General features: G+C 44.7%; 1 protein-coding gene across 1 annotated transcript; it reads right to left on the minus strand.

Moving 5' to 3' along the window:
* Nucleotides 1-1769: 1769 nt before the first annotated feature.
* On the minus strand, nt 1770-11010 carry LOC142196152 (NELL2-interacting cell ontogeny regulator 1-like). The gene is made up of 4 exons (XM_075266380.1): nt 10961-11010; nt 10431-10578; nt 9133-9221; nt 1770-1870 (listed from the first exon to the last, which is right to left on the minus strand). Exons 2-4 carry the CDS (start codon nt 10570-10572, stop codon nt 1808-1810), a joined length of 294 nt encoding a protein of 97 aa, XP_075122481.1. The 5' UTR covers nt 10573-10578; nt 10961-11010; the 3' UTR covers nt 1770-1807.
* Between the last annotated feature and the right edge of the window lie 12649 nt (nt 11011-23659).

Here is a 23659-nt window from a genome sequence, read left to right on the forward strand (position 1 = left end):
AATCCAAGAACAGTTATGATCCCATCTAAAATCCTTGAAACAATTCAGGACTTCTTTACTGTCTCGTATAAAACCCGGAGTACGAATGACTAGGGGCTGCAAAATTTTATCGAGCCAAGTACCTAAACGCTCGTTGATGGAGTTTTTTCCCGAGATTATCGGGCGTAACGGTACTGGTCTTTCCAATTTGTGTAGCTTGGGTAACCCATATAGGGTAGGTGCTATAGGGTTAGGGTTATATAGGAAATCTGCTTCCAATTGTGAAAAGATACCTAATGCAACCCCTTCTGATATTAGATCTTTTATCTCGTTATTAAATTTTTCGGTTGGGTTGTATGTGAGTAACTGGTAGGTATCCGTATCTTTAAGGATCTTATAACAGCTCTCTATATAATCACTTTTGTTTAACACTACTGTACTTCCACCTTTGTCTGCTTTTTTTATGATCAAATTTTGTTCTTTAATTAGTTCCCGAAAAGCCCTTCTTTCACTCCATGTTAGATTATTGTTAGGTATTTTTTTATATCTGGTTTTTCTTTCGAGTTTGGTAAAATCTTCATACACCAGGCTATGATTAAGAAACCTTTGCGGTTTCGAAACGCGTCAGCCAAGCCAGAGATATGATCTCTTGATGTGTTTTATTTCACGTTTTTTCTTTCTTTTTTCACTTCTTTTGTATGACATCTTTTGTCAAACTTTTTAAATGATGGAATAAAAGTTGATATTTTTTACGAACAAGAGTTGCGGACTTTACCTCCTTCATCTTCGCAAGTGTTTTTCTTCTGAAAGTCCGGAAGAACTAGGTCGTGCACCTTGTATCGTATGGTGAGTCATATAACTTTCTTTTGCTTTTTTGTACATTAAATTGTGTGTGGGGCCCATTTATGAAACATTACTTATTATTTTGATTTCCATCTTCGTTCATAAAATTTACTTCTCTTATAAGATTAAATCATCGCTTTTCTGAAAAATCCTCTCTGTTTGTATGAGTATAATGGCAGACATATTTTCTGCCCCCTCCCGCTGGGTTGCAGGAGTTAAGAGCAGACTTCATACTCTACAGGTTTCCTAGCAAACAATGGCGGTGGCTCGCTGAGTCTTATTATTACACTTCAAGAAGCCGATCCAGTGAGAGGCTCTGCAGATATTCCCAGGAGCATCTTGAGACATCACTCAAGCTGTAAAGTAGTCTCTCCGAGGGCATGGGCTAGAAAGCCAGCCTGGATTATTGTGTCAATTAGTCCTGCTATTTAATTAATGCAATATATATGTGCCGCCATTTACTGCAAAATCAACATAGTCAATGCGAGGATTACACTGGGGCAACTCAACAGGGTACATGCTAACATACAGTTATCTGTCTCGTAAAGTGGACACGTCACGTACCGGGGGGCTGAATGGAAATTCCCAATATTCCTGTTTCCATCTTTGGACCCTTGCAGATATAGACGTAACATTTATACATTTATGTGAATGGTCTACAATAACACTGTAACTTTTTGTACTACATTTAACTCTTTAATAGCCAGCAATGTTTTTTGTTTCTTTTTAAAGGGACTCATTACCCAATACCTGGCTTTCACTTTGGGGCACAGGATTTGTGGCCACAAGGCCCAGGTGGAACTTCTGCCCCTCCTGTAGCGATGTCCATAAAGTATAGTTGTTTTAGACAGAATAATACAATTTTTTTTATTTAAAAAAAAATTCAAAAGCTTCAGACTTCCTGTAGATGTTAATGCATGTGACTATCGTTATATTACGAGGCTTGTTATTTCTGGAGTATATAGGCAGTCATCATAAGCATCTCTTAGATTTCTACAAGACAGCGGCACAGCCCACGATCCTCAGTCCTCAAGAGAAGAGTCTCTGTCTGAAATGAAAAAGAAAAATTTTTTTTACAAAAAAAAGTCAAGTGAAAATGCCCCCCAAAGGTCTATTATGACCTAATAGGGGGACAATATATTGACAAATAAACAAAAAAAAAACAACCTAAAAAATTAAAAACAAAACAAAACAAGAATATCACTACCATAATGGAAAGGGAAGACTAGTTTAAAAAACATAACAAAAAAAAATGTTTTCTTTGACTTTTACTACATTTATCCAGCTGTTAAAAAAAAAAAAAGGAAAAATAAAACATCATATAAAAATAAAGCCCCCTATATATTAAAGATGCAAAAATTAAGTCTAAAATCACACGACAGAGCCTGCAGTCGGCCCGAGGGTAATCCACTTCGAGAAGATCCTACAATGACAAGGAGACTATTGAGGGATCCGTGAATTCAGCCCAAGACATCGGTTCTATTTTTTCTCAGATTTTTTTTTTCCAATTTGTCTCTACATTTTTTTTACATTTACAATATACTAGGTTTTCGTACGATTTTTCACATGGTTGTTTGAATAGATCCATAGTAGCCGTATGCTACGATGGCTAGCACATGGAGAATGAACGTAAAATAAGTTATAGCCTTCAAAATATACCAATAAAATCCCCCAAAATGTGTCCGGACATGAACTAGAGGAAATGTATACAGGTTGGATTTCTTACTGTACTGCCCTATGTGAACATAGTGTAAGCAATGTACAGTAGGGTAGTACAATTTACAGTATATGGTGCGGCCTAGTAGACCAGCTAGAGCAGACCTGGGCAAAGCAAGGCCCGCGGGCCATATCCGGCCCTCTACCTGATTCAGACTGTAGGGGGACCTGTCTGCCTCTCGTTGCCCCCAGTTTAATGTCACCCTCCAGCTACCCCTACGGTTTAATGTCTGCTTCCAGCTGCCCAATTTTAATGTCCCCCTCTAGTTGCCCCCAGTTTCATGTCCCGTTCCAGCTGTCATTAATTTATTGCCCCCCTCCAACTACCCCCACTGTTTAATGTCCCCTCCAGCTGCTCCAGTTTCATGTCCCCTCTAGTTTCAACCAGTTTACACTGAGACACCAGGAGAGGGGCTTAATACTGTGGGGCAGTTGGAAGGGAACATTGTAATGTGGAGACATATAATGTATGGGTGACTGTAGGAGGATTATACTTTGTGGGGGGACAAGGAAAGATGATTGGGAATGGGCGGAGTCAATGTAGAAGTGGGTGGAGTTAAATTTGCCTTGGCTTGGCCCTCTAGCATAGTTTCAATTTTTTATGCGGCCCCATGGGAAAATTAATTGCCCACCCCTGAGCTAGAGGGTACATATACATATAGGACATGCACCCATAGTCAGCCTGTTATACTTTGTTATACCAGACATCTGTAAGTTATGGTCTGCACTATAGGGTCACCCTACACATATATGTAGAAGTTCTAGTCATTTGCATATTAATAACTAATAACTACCTACCTCCCCATAGGCGCAGTGCTGAGTGTGCGGGTTGCCTGGTTATAATAAACTGACTAATTTATCAAAGTCGTTATGAATAGCGGCTTTAATGAATGGCGCCTGCGTAACCACCGCTGTTTTGTGTCTCCCACCGCTCTTTATGGCCTCATTCTTCTCCAGATCTCTAAATATATCTTTGATTTGCTAATTAATTAGAATGGAGCCAGTGGGAGCCCGATAAAGTGAGGAGGGGGCATATATATAGAAGACAGATCATTCCACCAGCCCCTGTGATGATAAATAGCACTGTATATATAATACATTATGTCACGGGATGGTTAGAGTCTATACTATAGGCAATGTGTAATATATATTTCATGTGGAATGTATTCTCTAACCTGTTGTAAACATCAGTGTGTAGTTGGCTGATTCGGGTCTAGTGTGTTAGCACATTGTATGCAAATCCCTCTAACTAGTGAGGACCAGTGAGGACAATGGGTGGAGATAATCTGATCAGTGTCTCCAAGAAGATGTTGGACTGTGCATTGTTCAAAAGAGACAGGGAGTCTGCTCTCCTTGGTATAGGTGAGGGGGGAAGGATCTGTGACTCAGCCCTTCCCACCCACAGATAGAGGAAGTAACAGTTTAGTATATAGATATAGCTAGCAGTTAGTATGTGTTAGCCGGCCTGTGCACAGCTCTGCAGAGAGCCAGGACTTAGTTACAGGACCAAGAACCCAAAGTTATCATTGGATTGTGACTTCTGTGGACTTATTGTTATTACGGTTGATGTGACCGCCGCCGGCTACTAACTTTGTGGATTACAATAAATTGCTGTTGTCTCCCGACCTCTTGCGTCCGTGTTGATTCAAAAGACCATCCGGAGGAAGACGTATACTTTTGCTCCGTTACAACTGGTTGGCAGCGGTGGGATCAACAGCGGACAGCGAGATGGACTACAGCAGCTCAGCGATTAATGGAGCCACAACCTCAGAATACAGGAACTGGACTATGGCAAGTCTACAAGTAAGGGCCCGGGAACTAAACCTGAGTTACCAGGGAAGAACGAAAGATCAACTGATCGAGGCACTGGAGGAGATGACCCTGCAAAGCGACCATGAGGAGGGCTGCCCCCAGGAGACAGTAGAGATACGGGAGTGGCAGGTACAGACCCAAAAGAGCAGATGGGTTGTTTTGTATGAGGAGGAATTGGCAGTGCTGGGGCTAGGAGCAACTGCGGAGCAAAGGAGTAGAGCATTACAGAGGGCTCAGGAAACGGAGAAGGAGGAACAGAGAATGGCGCATGAAAAGGAAAGAATGGCGCATGAAATGCGAATGGCTGAGATAACTACGCGGAATTATAATCAAACGCCGACCCCCAGCCCAACAGTGAGAGAACCACCATATGTCTCCCATAAACACTTCAAGACCTTTGATGAAGCGGCTGGGGATGTTGATGGATATTTTCAGGACTTCGAACACCAGTGCCACCTGATGGAAGTCCCAGAGAAGGATTGGGTCCGGTATCTGGTGGGGCACCTACGAGATGGGGCTGCGGAAGCTCTCAGAGCCATGGACCCTAGTGATCAGCGGGACTATGAGGCCATTAAAAGAGCGGTGCAGAAGTATTATGCAGTCACTCCAGAGACCTACCGAGTTCAATTCCGCTCTTTGTCTTACAATGGGGGAAGCTCCTTCCACATGTTCGCCCACAAGTTGAAGCAAGCATGCAAGCGCTGGCTAGAAGGAGAGGAGGCTGTCACAGTCGATAAGATCCTCCAAGTCATACTTAAGGAACAGTTCTTTTCCCAGTGCCCCGCTGAGATCCGTGAGTGGGTGCTGGAACGGAACCCAGCCACAGTGGAGCAAGCTGCTTCCCTTGCAGATGAGGGCCTGACCATCAAGCCGCAGTGGAAGAGGTTGTTTGCAGAGGAGCGGAAAACTACCACAGTCTGCCAGACACCCTTCAGCCAGCCACCCACCTTTCGTGCCCGGCCTCAGGATTACAATTCCCCCTCTACCCCTGCCCCAGCCCATCGGCCTCCAGCTATGAACAACCCTGTCCCTAGACAACGACCTACTGGAAGAATGCTAGAGCGCAGATGTTTTGGGTGCGGGCGGCCTGGACATTTGCAAGCTAGTTGCCCTGTTAACATGGGGGCACGGGCCACCGTGGCATCCCGGCCTATTCACTACCTGGGAACCACCCCTAGGACAGAAAGTTTGGCCCCATTTCCAGATGACTCCATGAATGACCCATCTGTTCCACCTCCAGGGGTCTATGGGATTCAGCCTTCTGCCACACATCCCGCAAACCCTCAGCGGAAGCACTTGCAGGAGGTCCTACTGGATGGCCGAACAGTTGTTGGATTCCGGGACTCGGGAGCTTTCCTAACGGTAGCGGACCCCCGAGTGGTTCGACCCGAGGCCCTAGAGGAGGGCCCTGGCATTTCTATCGAGTTGGCAGGAGGTACTCGGAGACGTATTCCTAAAGCTACCGTGGAACTCGACTATGGTTATGGACCAAAACGATGCACAATTGGTGTGATGAGCGGGCTGCCGGCCGATGTTCTGTTAGGCAACGATGTTGGAAATCTACAGTGCCACTTTGTGGGAGCAGTGACCCGAAGCCAAGCTCAGGGAGAAGCCAACATGGATCCACCGGATTTTCTGACAGATGCCAGCCCTTCAACCCTACAACTTTACCATTCAGCACCGCCGAGGGAACCAACACCAGAACACAGATGGGTTATCCCGGCAGGAGGACATATGAGCTATAGAGACTGATGTGCATTCCCCAATTTACCTGTGTAGGCCAATTGTGTCATGCACATGTTTTGAGAGGGGGAGGGGTTGTCACGGGATGGTTAGAGTCTATACTATAGGCAATGTGTAATATATATTTCATGTGGAATGTATTCTCTAACCTGTTGTAAACATCAGTGTGTAGTTGGCTGATTCGGGTCTAGTGTGTTAGCACATTGTATGCAAATCCCTCTAACTAGTGAGGACCAGTGAGGACAATGGGTGGAGATAATCTGATCAGTGTCTCCAAGAAGATGTTGGACTGTGCATTGTTCAAAAGAGACAGGGAGTCTGCTCTCCTTGGTATAGGTGAGGGGGGAAGGATCTGTGACTCAGCCCTTCCCACCCACAGATAGAGGAAGTAACAGTTTAGTATATAGATATAGCTAGCAGTTAGTATGTGTTAGCCGGCCTGTGCACAGCTCTGCAGAGAGCCAGGACTTAGTTACAGGACCAAGAACCCAAAGTTATCATTGGATTGTGACTTCTGTGGACTTATTGTTATTACGGTTGATGTGACCGCCGCCGGCTACTAACTTTGTGGATTACAATAAATTGCTGTTGTCTCCCGACCTCTTGCGTCCGTGTTGATTCAAAAGACCATCCGGAGGAAGACGTATACTTTTGCTCCGTTACACATTAAATTTGCTTGCACCGAGGAATTGTCACCCACTGCCGCCATAGTCACACAAAGCCTGTTCCTCGCTGCTTAGACTCATTTGTTCTGTCAGGCCCTAGTTCAGACAATAAGTATCTGTTGGGGTCTTTCCTCCTCCGTCTGGTAAATCAACACAGACGGCCAGGGTCAAATTCCACAGGCCCACTTGTTCAACTGTCACCAACAACAATTGGCTTTTGTGAGCCTACAGGGAAAAGATCACATAATGTGCCTGACAAGTGTACAGGGTGTTCAATAAGTTCTCCTTGGGAAATGGAAAACTTGCTCTAGTGCCACCTTGTGGAAGGCAGCTCCCTATAGATCAATGTTGGTTTTCAAGAAACCTAGTGACATAATCTGGGATTAAAACCAAACCAGAACAACTCCTCCAAATGGAAGAAAGATGTCTGCAAGCTATTTTGCGTTTTCATTCCTTTTAGCAAAGTAGCCTGAAAAGGAGGCCTATTGCCCTCTCCGACAAGTGTACGTAATATGCCAAATACATTTATATATAGCCCCTTACTCATTCTGGGAATCCTGAATAGGAATGAATATCTGTTAGTATAGTGTCCACATATATGTATATTAGTGAATGAGACAGATTGCTACCATTAGCTTGTTCTAGAAACAGCTCCGCCTATGTCCACGGACATACTTGCCAAAATTGTTCAGAATTTTTGGAAACGACTCCTGCACATTTATAGTATACTAGCATCTGCCCGTGACTTCGTCTGCGGGTTGGTGTTGGTACTGAGCTGCTTATATTTAGCCAATTGCTGTTGTCGATGATCCGCCTGCTCCCGCGTGTTGGCTCTGCTACATCGCTGCATATGCACAGCATACCCAGCTGTATGTACATCTCTGAATATGGAGAGTTTACTGCGCTGTGCTACAGCGCTGCCTAAGCTCTGCTACATCTTGTCATTTGGATTACAGGGGTGTTCTTATGTGAGTGTCTGAGCAGCTTCTGTGTTGGAAACGGCTGAACGGATGTTGCTGAAATTGGCCACAGTTCGATCAGCCTGCTCCCACATCTCGGCTCTGCTACATCGCTGCATATGCGTAGGATAGCCAGCTGTATGTACATCTTTGCATATGGTGAGCCTACAGAGCTGTGCCACAGTGCTGCCTCAGCTCTGCTACATCAGGCAATTGTGATTACAGGGGTTTGGTTATGTGAGTGTCTGAGCAGCTTCTGTGTTACAAACGGCTGAACTGATGTTGCTGAAATGTGCACAGTTCTCCCCCCTCCCCCATCAGAGGCAGAACAACACATTCCCCGTCGTACTGACCAAAACTCTACACCTGATACTCTTCTTGCCCACACACAGCCTGCATGTTCTGTAGTCTCCTGATCTTCCATGAGACTCCATGTTCTTCAGCTTTCACACTGTTTCCTCCTATAAAGCTCCGCCCACTAAATAGTATATAGCTCTACCCACCCAATGGCGTGATCCTATCCGAGAACGGCTCTAGGACCTGTGATGACGTCATCACGGGTCCTTTAGTGTAGGGTGAAGCTAAATTTGTTCATAGCGGTTGTGTAGTGACGTTATTTACCGGGATAAAAAGTAGCCTATGTTTTAATTGGGGTTCCTATCTATGTGTGTGGCAAATTTGAGGCAAATCCGTATGGCCGTTTTGGCATGATTGAGGAACAAACATCCAAACACACAAACTTTTATAATATTAGTAGGAGGATATGTACTCCATACATTACTTATTCTGTACTGATCCTGAGTTACACTGTATATTATACCCCAGAGCTGCACTCACAATTCTGCTAGTGGTTATTGGAAGTGGCTGGCAAGCTTATTAGACATATCCATAACAGCTATATAAGGGTTCTTTAAGACTCCTGTAACAGGAACCTCACCCTACATATGTCATTTATATCGTAGGAATTGGGCTACCTATGCCTCCATATAGCTGCACCCCTGGGAAGAGTTTTTGTCTCCTAAGTCACATTGCTGTACAGTGTTAAGACGATCAATACCAAATGCAAATCACCCAAGAGAGCATTCAGCTAGCAATGAATACTGGGAGATTTCAGCTCTGAAGCCTGCAGAACTGTAAATGCAGCTTTAATAGCTAATACAAGCTGTAATGTAGGATTAGCACCATATAAGTGCTATAATATTTGTATATTTCCACACTTTCACTGATTTTTGTTGTAAATTGTTGTTGAAAAAGGGAATTTGCCTACAAGAGGTAAAAGTGCCGAGTTTGCATAATGCCTGCCAGGGTCAGGACAGAATACATGAGATTCTGCTGTATAATTGGACGCTAAGGAAGGGAGTGTGCTAGAACGTTGTATAAGCCCTGTAAGAGAACATTGTATTCCATGCAGTTACCTGGGAGTCCAGGCTACGAGCCGCTATATACAGATCCTGGATGGCCCGCTCCATAAACTCAAACGTGTGACAGTCAACACAAAGGCGAGCTAGAAACACACAGAGCAAATGTTACACTCCATTCCTGCAGCAAACAAATGTGAAAATAGTTTATGTTGATTTTTTTCCAGAATTTTCCTTTTTTTAAAAAAAAAAAAAAATTTAAAAATCCAGAAATCTTGAAGTTTTCACTCTGGCCAGTAAGCCTAATAATGGACTAACTTTCTATTCTATAGATATCTCTTATCTGCAGTAATTCTGTTATTCATTTTGGTGATTTTTAAAAAATTTTAAATCCAGAAATTTTGAAGTTTTCACTCTGGCCAGAAAGCCTAATAATGGGCTGACATTTCCTGTTCTGTAGATATCACTTCTCTACAGCCATCCCATTATTATCATAGGCAGGAATACAATAAAGGGTAACTATGTACAGATGACACTGGATCCACCATTGATCATAAGTGATGGTCACAGCTCTCTGCACAATGATGACCTCTGCACAAGTCACAGAGCTTGCCCACAATGCGTATTGTATATCAATGTAATTATGCTATATAATAGTGCTTAACCCTTTCCTGGCACAGACATTTTTTAGTTTTTCATTTTTGAACCCCCGACTTACAAATGACTTTTTAAATTTTTGTTCACGGAGCTGTATGAGACCATAATTTTTTGCAAGACAAATCATACATGTATGAAGCTGGAAAAATTTCAGAATGAGGCAGAATTAAATAAAAAAAAACCATTTGCACTGATGTGTATGTGTTCTACATTATTTATTTTTATATCTGATCAAGGGAGAGGGGGTGATTTGAACTTTTAATATATATATATATATATATATATATATATATATATATATATATATATATATACACACACACACATTTTTATTTTTTTTACTTATTTTTAGACCCCCTCTAGGGGGCATCAACTGCAGAAATTCTGATCACTTGTACAATACACTGCAATGCTAATGCATTGCTATGTATTGTGAAATCTCTATACTTCTCTCACAGGCTGCCTAGCACAGCCTGTAATAGAAGTAATGTAATGATAAGCCTGGAAACCTGTGATAGGCTCCGAGCTGTCACGGCAATGGATCTTCACCCCTCTTGTTTTGGGAGAAGGCGATGCTTCTCAATATGGTGGCACTCTGTGTTTCCGTGGGAAAATAGTGTCTCAGTCATGCAACCCATGGACAGGTGTGGAACTCATGGGACCAAGAGCTAGATTATTCCTTATGATTTGTTACTTACTGTCAGCCATAATGACTGTCCCTGTTTCAGAATTCACTCTGACAACCTTCTCATTTGTTTGGATAGCTAGTGATGTACTGACAACCATTACCACAACCATCAGCCACCAGATAGCAGGTCTGACTGCAAGCTGTGACATCATCAAAACCTGTAATACATCAAAAACATTATAAACATTTTTGTTAGGCGGGGATTCATGGGATTGTACAAGATTAGAAAAACAGCGCCACCCCTGTCTATTGGCTGTGTTTGGTATTGCAGGTCCGTTCCATTGTTGTGAATGAAACAGTGATAAATCTGGTGCATCTTATGACTGTCTGGTCTATGTTTATGCTGTTTAACTATTTAACAAATTTTTAACCCATTGCATGCGAACAATTTCAGTTCTCCGACAATGATCAGATATTAAACACAACGTACATGAGAAAGTGCCATAATATAAAGCATCAGGCCTAGGTAGCAGAGACTATATAGCTAATAGGACGTATACGCTGTGCTGACATCCTCAGATCTATGGCCTTATCTCTTACCTTTGGGACTGAGCTGTGTAGTTGCGGCAGACGAGCGCTGAGCAGACGTGACGCTGACTTCCTCTCGTCCATGCAGAGTGGGTCATTGCTATAGAGAATTCCCATAGGAACAGAATGGACTGTACAAAAAAACAGCTGGTTTCAAGCAAACCGAGGATCTGTTTCCGGATATTCAGGATAAGAGTCCAGAAATAGCTCAGAATTCATAAGCAAAGTGGAGATGTAGCAGAGCTGAAGCTGTATAAGTTTTTGAGCTTGTATGTTTTTTTGCTGTTTGGTACTTCAATAGTTAAAGGCAAAATTTACCCACAGTCTTATAAAAATAAAAAAATAGCACCATTTTTTATATCCTTTTATAGAACTTAATAACAGCGGATTAAAGTAACACTCCAGGATGTTAATGCGGCAAAATTCTAGGCCTGTATTTTATTTCATTACACCTCAGCTGCATTCATGTGATCACCAGGCTGACACAAAGCTCAGAACTTGCTCTCTATGTGTGGAGGTCAGTCTCGCCTGTGTGCAGGACTTCCTGTGAACTATAGGATGACATCATCATATACTAAATCCATTTTGGCAGTTCTCTCTGTCCCTTCCAGATCCACCCTCCTTAGTGCTGCTGAAGATATAATATCAGTCCTATGTAAGGAACTAAGAATGCAATGATACCATATTTGCAACAGTGTTATAAAAATCTCCTGACTCAAACAACCTATTACTATCTCTGAGTGCTGTGTGCAGAATCTCCAGTGTATTTCAATGTGAAATAGGTCTCTAAGTGAAGTGTTATAAGACTCTCTTCATTATTCCAAAGTAAGATGCATGATGGGAAATGAGTGAACTCAGAACTGGACGACGATTTACACCACCCATGGTAAAAGGGGATAGGGCTAAACTGTGCACTCTTCTGTATTGGTGTTGCTTCATGTCAAGCATAGTCTTAGCCACTGAGACCAAGCTAGTATCCCCCAGGTCTAATCACTATGCCACCCTATGCAATGACCACAGGCCAAGCAATGCTACACTCTCATCTTGTTCATGGGCCCTTTTCAATGAACCAAGATGTTGCCCCCTCCCTTTAGAAACCTTGTACTTCACGCTTCAGCGCGGCAGCCTGAGACGTTTACTGCTTGTGTCAGCTGGAGTGCATCGTCTACAGGACATCAATACCATCCCGTGGATATATTATGGGTTAGTTACTGGGAGAGATGCTGTGTCAGGTACAATGCAGAGGATTTGCATCGATTAATCCACAAGGCTACTGGTAATAGCAACGATCCTGTTAACGCAAAGTGATTTTCCTCATAAGCTATTTCACATTACAGCGGAGTCCCCAGCCCCAGACACGAGGCAATCTTCCAGCAAATCTGCCATAGACTGAGAGCTCTCCTATTATAGAGCGGTTATTGCTCTAACAAGCTTCACCCACAAGTGTTCACCCAACCCTAGAGACATCAATGTCTTCAAATGAATTGTTAATGGCCTCCAAAGATCTGAAGCCATGAGTTTTGAGGGGGTGTATGTGATGGGGGGGTAAGGCAAATATTACTGATCAGCAACAAACATGAATCGTCCTTTGTTTTCAGCCTTCAGGAGCTGGGAAGTGTTCACACTGTACTCGCTGTATATTGATGGAGTCTTATTGATGCATAAGACTTTACTAGGTTGTCGATTACTGGGGTATATTGAAACCAACGGGAAGGAGAGCAGCTTCTACTCTTTCCAAACATGCTTTGCTTATTCCGCTTTGCAGCTCCATTTTCATAATAATCAGGATTTTATTACTATGTAAACTAGCTGGAAAAGGCCTTAGGGACAAGTGAATCTCAGTAGACACGCCTCCTTTTCAGCTAATTTGCATAAAGACTGATTTCATGAAAATGGAGCTGCAGTGCAGAATAAGAAAGCCATCTTTGGAACGTGTAGAAGCGACTCTACAAGGCACTGTCATTATACTCATACCTAGGGGCATAACTACTGTGGTAGCAGTAGTAGCGGCTGCCACAGGGCCCAGGATATATGGAGGCCCGGCGGCAGCCGCTACCGCGGAAGATTTTTAAATTTTTTTCATAGTCCGGTACCTGCTGGAGTAACTACAGATCCACGCTTCTGCTCATGGCGCCAGTGCTTCTTCTGTGGAGGCTGTGAGCAAGAGCCAGGATCGGTAAGTGAGGCCTGTGAAGCCCACAAACATTATAATTATACTTGGGGGGTCTTTTCAGATGCCCTAAGTATAATGACCCAGGAGAGGGGAGGGAACTTTAAAACAATACTGTCACTTACCTCTCCTGGCTCTGGCAGGCTTTTGGCCTACTTGGTGATGTTACAGACGTCTCATGGGCCGGGGCCACAATGGGGCATAGTACCGTGTGTATGGAACACTATGGGGCATAATACTGTGTGCAGGGGCCACTATGGGGGATAATACTGTGTGCAGGGGCCACTATGGGGCATAATACTGTGTGCAGGGGCCACTATGGGGATAATACTGTGTGCAGGGGCCACTATGGGGCATAGTACCGTGTGTATGGAACACTATGGGGGATAATACTGTGTGCAGGGGCCACTATGGGGCATAATACCGTGTGCAGGGGCCACTATGGGGCATAATGTGTGCAGGGGCCACTATGGGGCATAATACCGTGTGCAGGGGCCACTATGGGGCATAATACTGTGTGCAGGGGCCACTATGGAGCATAGAACTGTGTACAAAGAACACTATGGGGAACAATACTGTGTGCAGGGACCACTGTTGGACATAATACTGTGTGCAGGGGCCACTATGGGGATAATACTGTGTGCAGGGGCCACTATGGGGCATAATACTGTGTGCAGGGGCCACTATGGGGGATAATACTGTGTGCAGGGGCCACTATGGGGGATAATACTGTGTGCAGTGGCCACTATGGGGCATAATACTGTGTGCAGGGGCCACTATGGGACATAATACTGTGTGCAGGGGCCACTATGGGGCATAATACTGTGTGCAGGGGCCACTATGGGGCATAATACTGTGTGCAGGGGCCACTATGGGGGATAATACTGTGTGCAGGGGCCACTATGGGGGATAATACTGTGTGCAGTGGCCACTATGGGGCATAATACTGTGTGCAGGGGCCACTATGGGACATAATACTGTGTGCAGGGGCCACTATGGGGGATAATACTGTGTGCAGGGGCCACTATGGAGCATAGAACTGTGTACAAAGAACACTATGGGGAATAATACTGTGTGCAGGAGCCACTATGGGGCATAATACTGTGTGCAGGGGCCACTATGGGGCATAATACTGTGTGCAGGGACCACTGTTGGGCATAATACTGTGTACAGGAATGTGTGTGTTTGTGTGTGTGTGTGGGGGGGGTCGGTTGGGATCTTCGAGGGGAAAGCCCCCATGTCAAAAATTTGCCACGGGCCCCGCCATTCCTAGTTATGCCACTACTTGTACCTGTTTTCCTGCTGACAGACTCCCTTTAATGTTTTCCAAACATTTATCAATTTCTCTTATTTGGATCAATAAAAAGATAATCAGTATAATTAGAAGGTGACCCTTCTTCTTCCTGAGACATCACCGCATGTGGATGATGGGCATCATGCCTCCGTTTGCTATGGCTTGCTGTACTGGTGTTCACATTGTATTCCCAGGACATGTTCGGAGCTGTTGCGGTCACTGGAATAACCATGTAATTTACCATTGCTGACAAGAAATGACTCATGGGCCAAATAAAGCAGCCGGCGGCCCCATTTATCAGCCTCCTCCATTATTTAAGATGCACTAAAGCTAAACTCCAGAATAATGCCGGTGTTATCCAGATAAAGGAGCCACAAACCAGGGAAATGAAGAAAATCATGTAGTGGGCTGGAGTTATGTGAGGATTTATTTAGACCAATGTTAGTAGCATATACAGTCCTATGAAAAAGTTTGGGCACCCCTATTAATCTTAATCATTTTTAGTTCTAAATATTTTGGTGTTTGCAACATCCATTTCAGTTTGATATATCTAATAACTGATGGGCACAGTAATATTTCAGGATTGAAATGAGGTTTATTGTACTAACAGAAAATGTGCAATATGCATTAAACCAAAATTTGATCGGTGCAAAAATATGGGCACCTCAACAGAAAAGTGACATTAATATTTAGTACATCCTCCTTTTGCAAAGATAACAGCCTCTAGTCGCTTCCTGTAGCTTTTAATCAGTTCCTGGATCCTGGATGAAGGGATTTTGGACCATTTCTTTCTACAAAACAATTCAAGTTCAGTTAAGTTTGATGGTCGCCGAACATGGACAGCCCGCTCTCAAATGATCTGAAAACAAAGATTGTTCAACATAGTTGTTCAGGGGAAGGATACAAAACGTTGTCTCAGAGATTTAACCTGTCAGTTTCCACTGTGAGGAACATAGTAAGGAAATGGAAGACCACAGGGACAGTTCTTGTTAAGCCCAGAAGTGGCAGGCCAAGAAAAATATCAGAAAGGCAGAGAAGAAGAATGGTGAGAACAGTCAAGGACAATCCACAGACCACCTCCAAAGAGCTGCAGCATCATCTTGCTGAAGATGGTGTCACTGTGCATCGGTCAACTATACAGCGCACTTTGCACAAATAGAAGCTGTATGGGAGAGTGATGAGAAAGAAGCCGTTTCTGCACGTACGCCACAAATAGAGTTGCCTGAGGTATGAAAAAGCACATTTGGACAAGGCAGCTTCATTTTGGAAACAAAAATTGAGTTGTTTGGTTATAAAAAAAGGCGTTATGCATGGCGTCCAAAAAGAAACAGCATTCCAAGAAAAACACATGCTACCCACTGTAAAATTTGGTGGAGGTTCCATCATGCTTTGGGGCTGTGTGGCCAATGCCGGCATCGGAAATCTTGTTAAAGTTGAGAGTCGCATGGATTCCACTCAGTATCAGCAGATTCTTGAGAATAATGTTCAAGAATCAGTGATGAAGTTGAAGTTACGCCGGGGATGGATATTTCAGCAAGACAATGATCCAAAACACCGCTCCAAATCCTCAGGCATTCATGCAGAGGAACAATTACAATGTTCTGGAATGGCCATCCCAGTCCCCAGACCTGAATATCATTGAACATCTGTGGGATGATTTGAAGCGGGCTGTCCATGCTCGGCGACCATCTAACTTAACTGAACTTGAATTGTTTGTCCAAAATACCTTTATCCAGGATCCAGGAACTGATTAAAAGCTACAGGAAGCGACTAGAGGCTGTTATCTTTGCAAAAGGAGGATCTACTAAATATTAATGTCACTTTTCTGTTGAGGTGCCCATACTTTTGCACCGGTCAAATTTTGGTTTAATGCATATTGCGCATTTTCTGTTAGTACAATAAACCTCATTTCAATCCTGAAATATTACTGTGTCCATCAGTTATTAGATATATCAAACTGAAATGGCTGTTGCAAATACCAAAATATTTAGAACTAAAAATGATTAAGATTAATAGGGGTGCCCAAACTTTTTCATAGGACTGTATAATAATAATGTAACATAATGATAAATACAATACAGTGTACAAGGGAGTAACAAGTAACCATAGGGCCCCATACAAAAGCTTGGACCAGGGCCTCACTCTACCATGAACACATGAGCAGCAAGTTAAAAACTTGAACCAGATATGATAATTTTGATCTTCACAGTACAGGGATAATACACACAGTGATGTCACAGTACAGGGATAATACACACAGTGATGTCACAGTACAGAGATAATACGCACAGTGATGTCACAGTACAGAGATAATTCACACAGTGATGTCACAGTACAGGGATAATACACACAGTGATGTCACAGTACAGAGATAATACGCACAGTGATGTCACAGTACAGGGATAATACGCACAGTGATGTCACAGTACAGGGATAATACGCACAGTGATGTCACAATACAGGGATAATACGCACAGTGATGTCACAGTACAGGGATAATATACACAGTGATGTCACAGTACAGGATAATACACACAGTGATATCACAGTACAGGGATAATACACACAGTGATGTCACAGTACAGGGATAATACACACAGTGATGTCACAGTACAGAGATAATACGCACAGTGATGTCACAGTACAGAGATAATTCACACAGTGATGTCACAGTACAGGGATAATACACACAGTGATGTCACAGTACAGAGATAATACACACAGTGATGTCACAGTACAGGGATAATACGCACAGTGATGTCACAGTACAGGGATAATACGCACAGTGATGTCACAATACAGGGATAATACGCACAGTGATGTCACAGTACAGGGATAATATACACAGTGATGTCACAGTACAGAGATAATACACACAGTGATGTCACAGTACAGAGATAACACATACAGTGATGTCACAGTACAGGGATAATACACACAGTGATGTCACAGTACAGGGATAATACACATAGTGATGTCACAGTACAGGGATAATACACACAGTGATGTCACAGTACAGGGATAATACACATAGTGATGTCACAGTACAGGATAATACACACAGTGATGTCACAATACAGGGATAATACACACAGTGATGTCACAGTACAGGATAATACACACAGTGATGTCACAATACAGGGATAATACACACAGTGATGTCACAGTACAGAGATAATACACACAGTGATGTCACAGTACAGGGATAATACACACAGTGATGTCACAGTACAGGATAATACACACAGTGATGTCACAATACAGGGATAATACACACAGTGATGTCACAGTACAGGATAATATGCACAGTGATGTCACAGTACAGGGATAATACACACAGTGATGTCACAGTACAGAGATAATACGCACAGTGACATACCTCCCAACCGTCCCGATTTCCGCGGGACAGTCACGATTTGGGTGACATGTCCCGCGGTCCCGGTTGGAGGGAGGTATGTCCCGATTTCAACTCAGATCGGCGTCCAGAGGACGCCGATCTGAGTTGAACACACACGCGGCTGAAGCAAGGAGCTGACACAGATCAGCTCCTCGCTTCGCCGCTGCCCGCCTCTCTCCCTGACACACATGCGGCTGAAGCTGCTCGCGTGCTCGCTTCGCCGCTGCGTCTCTCGCTGACACATGCGGCTGAAGCGAGGAGCTGACCTGTCTCAGCTCCTCGCTTCGACGCTGCCGCCGGCTCCTGGCTTGTAGACGCGATGTACAAGCCAGGAGCCAGCGGCAGCGGCAAAGCGAGGAGCTGACACAGGTCAGCTCCTCGCTTCAGCCGCATGTGTCAGCGAGAGAGAGACGCAGCGGCGAAGCGAGCACGCAAGCAGCTTCAGCCGCATGTGTCAGGGAGAGAGGCGGGGAAGCGAGGAGCTGACCTGTGTCAGCTCCTTCCTTCAGCCGCATGTGTCAGCGAGAGAGGCGGGCAGAGAGCGGCGAGGGAGCGGAGGAGAAGGTAAGTTTAATGTGGAGGTGGAACGTGAATCTGGGGGCAGATGAAGGAGAGGACGGCATGACACTGGGGGCAGAGATGTGGGGACATGAATCTGGGGGCAGAGATGGAGTGGACATGAAACTGGGGGCAGAGATGTGGGGACATGAATCTAGGGGCAGAGATGGAGTGGACATGAAACTGGGGGCAGAGATGGAGGGACATGAATCTGAGGGCAGAGATGGAGGGGACATGAATCTGAGGGCAGAGATGGAGGGGACATGAATCTGGGGGCAGAGATGGAGGGGACATGAATCTGGGGGCAGAGATGGAGGGGACATGAAACTGGGGGCAGAGATGGAGGGGACATGAATCTGGGGGAAGAGATGGAGAGGACATGAATCTGGGGGCAGAGATGGAGGGACATGAATCTGGGGGCAGAGATGGAGGGACATGAATCTGGGGCAGAGATGGAGGGACATGAATATGGGGGCAGAGATGGAGGGACATGAATCTGGGGGCAGAGATGTGGGGACATGAATCTGGGGGCAGAGATGGAGAGGACATGAATCTGGGGGCAGAGATGGAGAGGACATGAATCTGGGGGCAGAGATGGAGAGGACATGAATCTGGGGGCAGAGATGGAGAGAACATGAATCTGGGGGCAGAGATGGAGGAACATGAATCTGGGGGAAGAGATGGAAGAGGGACATGAAACTGGGGGCAGATGAAGGGTGTATATGAAACTGGGGGAGAGATAGAGGCGGGACATATAATTTACGGGTGACTGTAGGAGGATTATACTGTGTGCGGGCACATGAAAAATTAATGAGTGGGCGGAGTTAACACAAAAGTGGGCGGGGCACACATTTTGTCCCTCTTTCAGTTCTTCAAAAGTTGGGAGGTATGCAGTGATGTCACAGTACAGGGATAATACGCACAGTGATGTCACAGTACAGGGATAATACGCATAGTGATGTCACAGTACAGGGATAATACACAGTGATGTCACAGTACAGGAATAATACGCACAGTGATGTCACAGTACAGGGATAATACGCACAGTGATGTCACAGTACAGGGATAATACGCACAGTGATGTCACAGTACAGGGATAATACGCACAGTGATGTCACAGTACAGGGATAATACACACAGTGATGTCACAGTACAGGGATAATACACACAGTGATGTCACAGTACAGGGACAATACACACAGTGATGTCACAGTACAGGGACAATACACAGTGATGTCACAGTACAGGATAATACACACAGTGATGTCACAGTACAGGGATAATACACACAGTGATGTCACAGTATGGGGATAATAAACGGTGATGTCACAATGATGAGTGTAAATGTATCTCAGAATATTTAAAGGCAAAGATGATTAGCAATGAAGGGTCATCTAACCCTACTCACATGTGTTATCCTTCTAAAGGACACCTTGTTTTGACTTCAGGCTACTTTTACGGGTGTTGTGTAAAAAGCGTTCCCCCCCCCCTGGTATTTACCCTTTTTGGTTATGGGAGTGGTCCTGGTGTTGGTAGCAGCCGGCCAAGCAGGCCAAGAGACACTGGTGCTAAATACCAGGGGTCAGGGTAGAGAATTGTTTGGGTACAGGCCAGAGGTCAGGGTGAGCAGAAGTTGTGCAAGTTCAAGATCAGGCAGTCAGTACAGGCGGCACAGGTGCATAAAACAAGAAAACAAGCTAATGTCAACCCTAATGGATAACCCTGGGTTTGCATGTAACTGTTGTTTTAGCCATCCGATTATCCGTCATTTGGGTCACCCGGCAGACCTGAACGACTGAAACCATGGCGCTAGTGTGAACCCAGTGTAAACAATAGAGACAAAATAGGTAGCAGGAGAGAGGTCAGATAACACGCCAAGGTCACTATACAGGTCACAGGTCAGCAATATCAAGAACACCTTGGGCAGGGCGCTAGTGAGATAGGAATCTTTGCTTCATATGACATTCATTTTATATCGGTGGGAGTCCAACTTCTGGGACCTCTGCAGATCAGCTGTTTCCCAGTACAGTACTCAGGGTATATGGATAGGACAGGAAGCTGGACAGACAGATAAGAGGTAGGTAGGTAGATAGATAGATAGATAGATAGATAGATAGATAGATAGATAGATAGAGGACTCTGATATCCCTAAGGGCCATATTATTTTTCAGATATTATGTTTTCTAGAAAGGAAATTTGTGTTGTGATAAAAACAACTCAATTTCACGGATGGCGTGAAAACCATTTATTGTCTAATCCATCCAATCTGCTCTCATACACCAGACAGTGGTTGCTCCATCATCAGCTTACAGTACATGGCGGAGCATTTCTACAGTTCACGGTTGCCTAAAGCCATATTTTATTTTTATTATTGCTTTGCATTACAGGTTTATTTTCCAGCTGTATATGGCCATTTTATATTTTAGATGGGAAGCTGTGACATTTGTGCATTATTATTCAGGACATATTTATGAGAGCGCCGATAAATATAGCGCATATTTGTTACAGATAATGTCCAGTGGAACTTTGTACATCTTTTCATACAGATTGATGCTTTACTTTTACTACATGGTAAAAGTCATGACATAGAATGATAACATTTTGGCTGCATAAAGTTACCACTAGAGGGGGCTAATGTCATAGTGAGCTATTCAGCTAGTTTTGATCTCCATGGGGCAGATTTTGGAAGACTGGCATTTTCAATGGCTCATTTATGAGGAGACATAAATCAGATGCATTCTCCAACTTACACATCTGTGTTCGGGTTTCCATTTGGGGGGCCCATTTGGGGACTCTCTGAATGGAAACCTAATCAGCATAAAAAAGCATTATCTTAGGAACCTTATGAACCCCATAGACTATAATGGGGTCCATGTGGTTTCCGCACGAAAAATGCACAGAGAAAAGTGCTGCTTGTAGGACTTTTCTCTCCACATTTTTCATGCGGAGAGGGGAACAGAATACCCCCTCATTGTGGCCTCCTTACTATAATGCCCCCTCATTGTGGCCTCCACACTATAATGCCCCCTCATTGTGGCCTCCACACTATAATGCCCCCTCATTGTGGCCTCCTCACTATAATGCCTCCTCATTTTGGCCTCCTTACTATAATGCCCTCTCATTGTGGCCACCACACTATAATACTATAATACCCCCTCATTGTGGCTTCCTCACTATAATACTATAATACCCCCTCATTGTGGCCTCCACACTATAATACCCCCTCATTGTGGCCTCCTTACTATAATACCCCCTCATTGTGGCCTCCACACTATAATACCCCCTCATTGTGGCCTCCTTACTATAATACTCCCCCTTTGTGGCCTCCACACTATACTGCCCCCTCATTGTGACCTACTCACTATAATACCCCCTCATTGTGGCCTCCTTACTATAATACCCCCTCATTGTGACCTCCTCACTATAATACCCCCTCATTGTGACCTACTCACTATAATACCCCCTCATTGTGGCCTCCTTACTATAATACCCCCTCATTGTGACCTCCTCACTATAATACCCCCTCATTGTGGCCTCCACACTATAATACCCCCTCATTGCAGCCTCCACACTATAATACCCCCTCATTGCAGCCTCCACACTATAATGCCCCCTCATTGTGACCTCCTCAGTATAATGCCCCCTCATTGTGGCCTCCACACTATAATACCCCCTCATTGTGGCCTCCACACTATAGTGCCCCCTCATTGTGACCTCCTCACTATAATACCCCCTCATTGTGGCCTCCTTACTATAATGCCCCCTCATTGTGGCCCCTCACTATAATGCCCCCTCATTGTGGCCCCTCACTATAATGCCCCCTCATTGTGGCCACCACACTATAATACCCCCTCATTGTGGCCTCCACACTATAATGCCCCCTCATTGTGGCCACCACACTATAATACCCCCTCATTGTGGCCTCCACACTATAATGCCCCCTCATTGTGACCTCCTCACTATAATACCCCCTCATTGTGGCCTCCTTACTATAATGCCCCCTCATTGTGGCCCCTCACCATAATGCCCCCTCATTGTGGCCCCTCACTATAATGCCCCCTCATTGTGACCTCCTCAGTATAATGCCCCCTCATTGTGGCCCCTCACTATAATGCCCCCTCATTGTGACCTCCTCACTATAATGGCCCATCATTGTGGCCTCCACACTATAATGCCCCCTCATTGTGACCTCCTCAGTATAATACCCCCTCATTGCGGCCTCCACACTATAATACCCCCTCATTGCAGCCTCCACACTATAATGCCCCCTCATTGTGACCTCCTCAGTATAATGCCCCCTCATTGTGGCCTCCACACTATAATACCCCCTCATTGTGGCCTCCACACTATAGTGCCCCCTCATTGTGACCTCCTCACTATAATACCCCCTCATTGTGGCCTCCTTACTATAATGCCCCCTCATTGTGGCCCCTCACTATAATGCCCCCTCATTGTGGCCCCTCACTATAATGCCCCCTCATTGTGGCCACCACACTATAATACCCCCTCATTGTGGCCTCCTTATTATAACACCCCCTCATTGTGGCCTCCACACTATAATGCCCCCTCATTGTGACCTCCTCAGTATAATGCCCCCTCATTGTGGCCTCCACACTATAATACCCCCTCATTGTGGCCTCCACACTATAGTGCCCCCTCATTGTGACCTCCTCACTATAATACCCCCTCATTGTGGCCTCCTTACTATAATGCCCCCTCATTGTGGCCCCTCACTATAATGCCCCCTCATTGTGGCCCCTCACTATAATGCCCCCTCATTGTGGCCTCCTTACTATAATGCCCTCTCATTGTGACCTCCTCACTATAATGCCCCCTCATTGTGACCTCCTTACTATAATACCCCCTCATTGTGGCCTCCTTACTATAATGCCCCCTCATTGTGGCCCCTCACTATAATGCCCCCTCATTGTGGCCCCTCACTATAATGCCCGCTCATTGTGGCCTCCTTACTATAATGCCCCCTCATTGTGACCTCCTCACTATAATGGCCCATCATTGTGGCCTCCACACTATAATGCCCCCTCATTGTGACCTCCTCAGTATAATACCCCCTCATTGTGGCCTCCACACTATACTGTCCCCTCATTGTGGCCTCCTTACTATAATGCCCCCTCATTGTGGCCCCTCACTATAATGCCCCCTCATTGTGGCCTCCTTACTATAATGCCCTCTCATTGTGACCTCCTCAGTATTATGCCCCCTCATTGTGGCCTCCTTACTATAATGCCCTCTCATTGTGACCTCCTCAGTATTATGCCCCCTCATTGTGAC

Source organism: Leptodactylus fuscus, chromosome 1, assembly GCF_031893055.1.
Source record: "Leptodactylus fuscus isolate aLepFus1 chromosome 1, aLepFus1.hap2, whole genome shotgun sequence".
NCBI lineage: Eukaryota > Metazoa > Chordata > Amphibia > Anura > Leptodactylidae > Leptodactylus > Leptodactylus fuscus.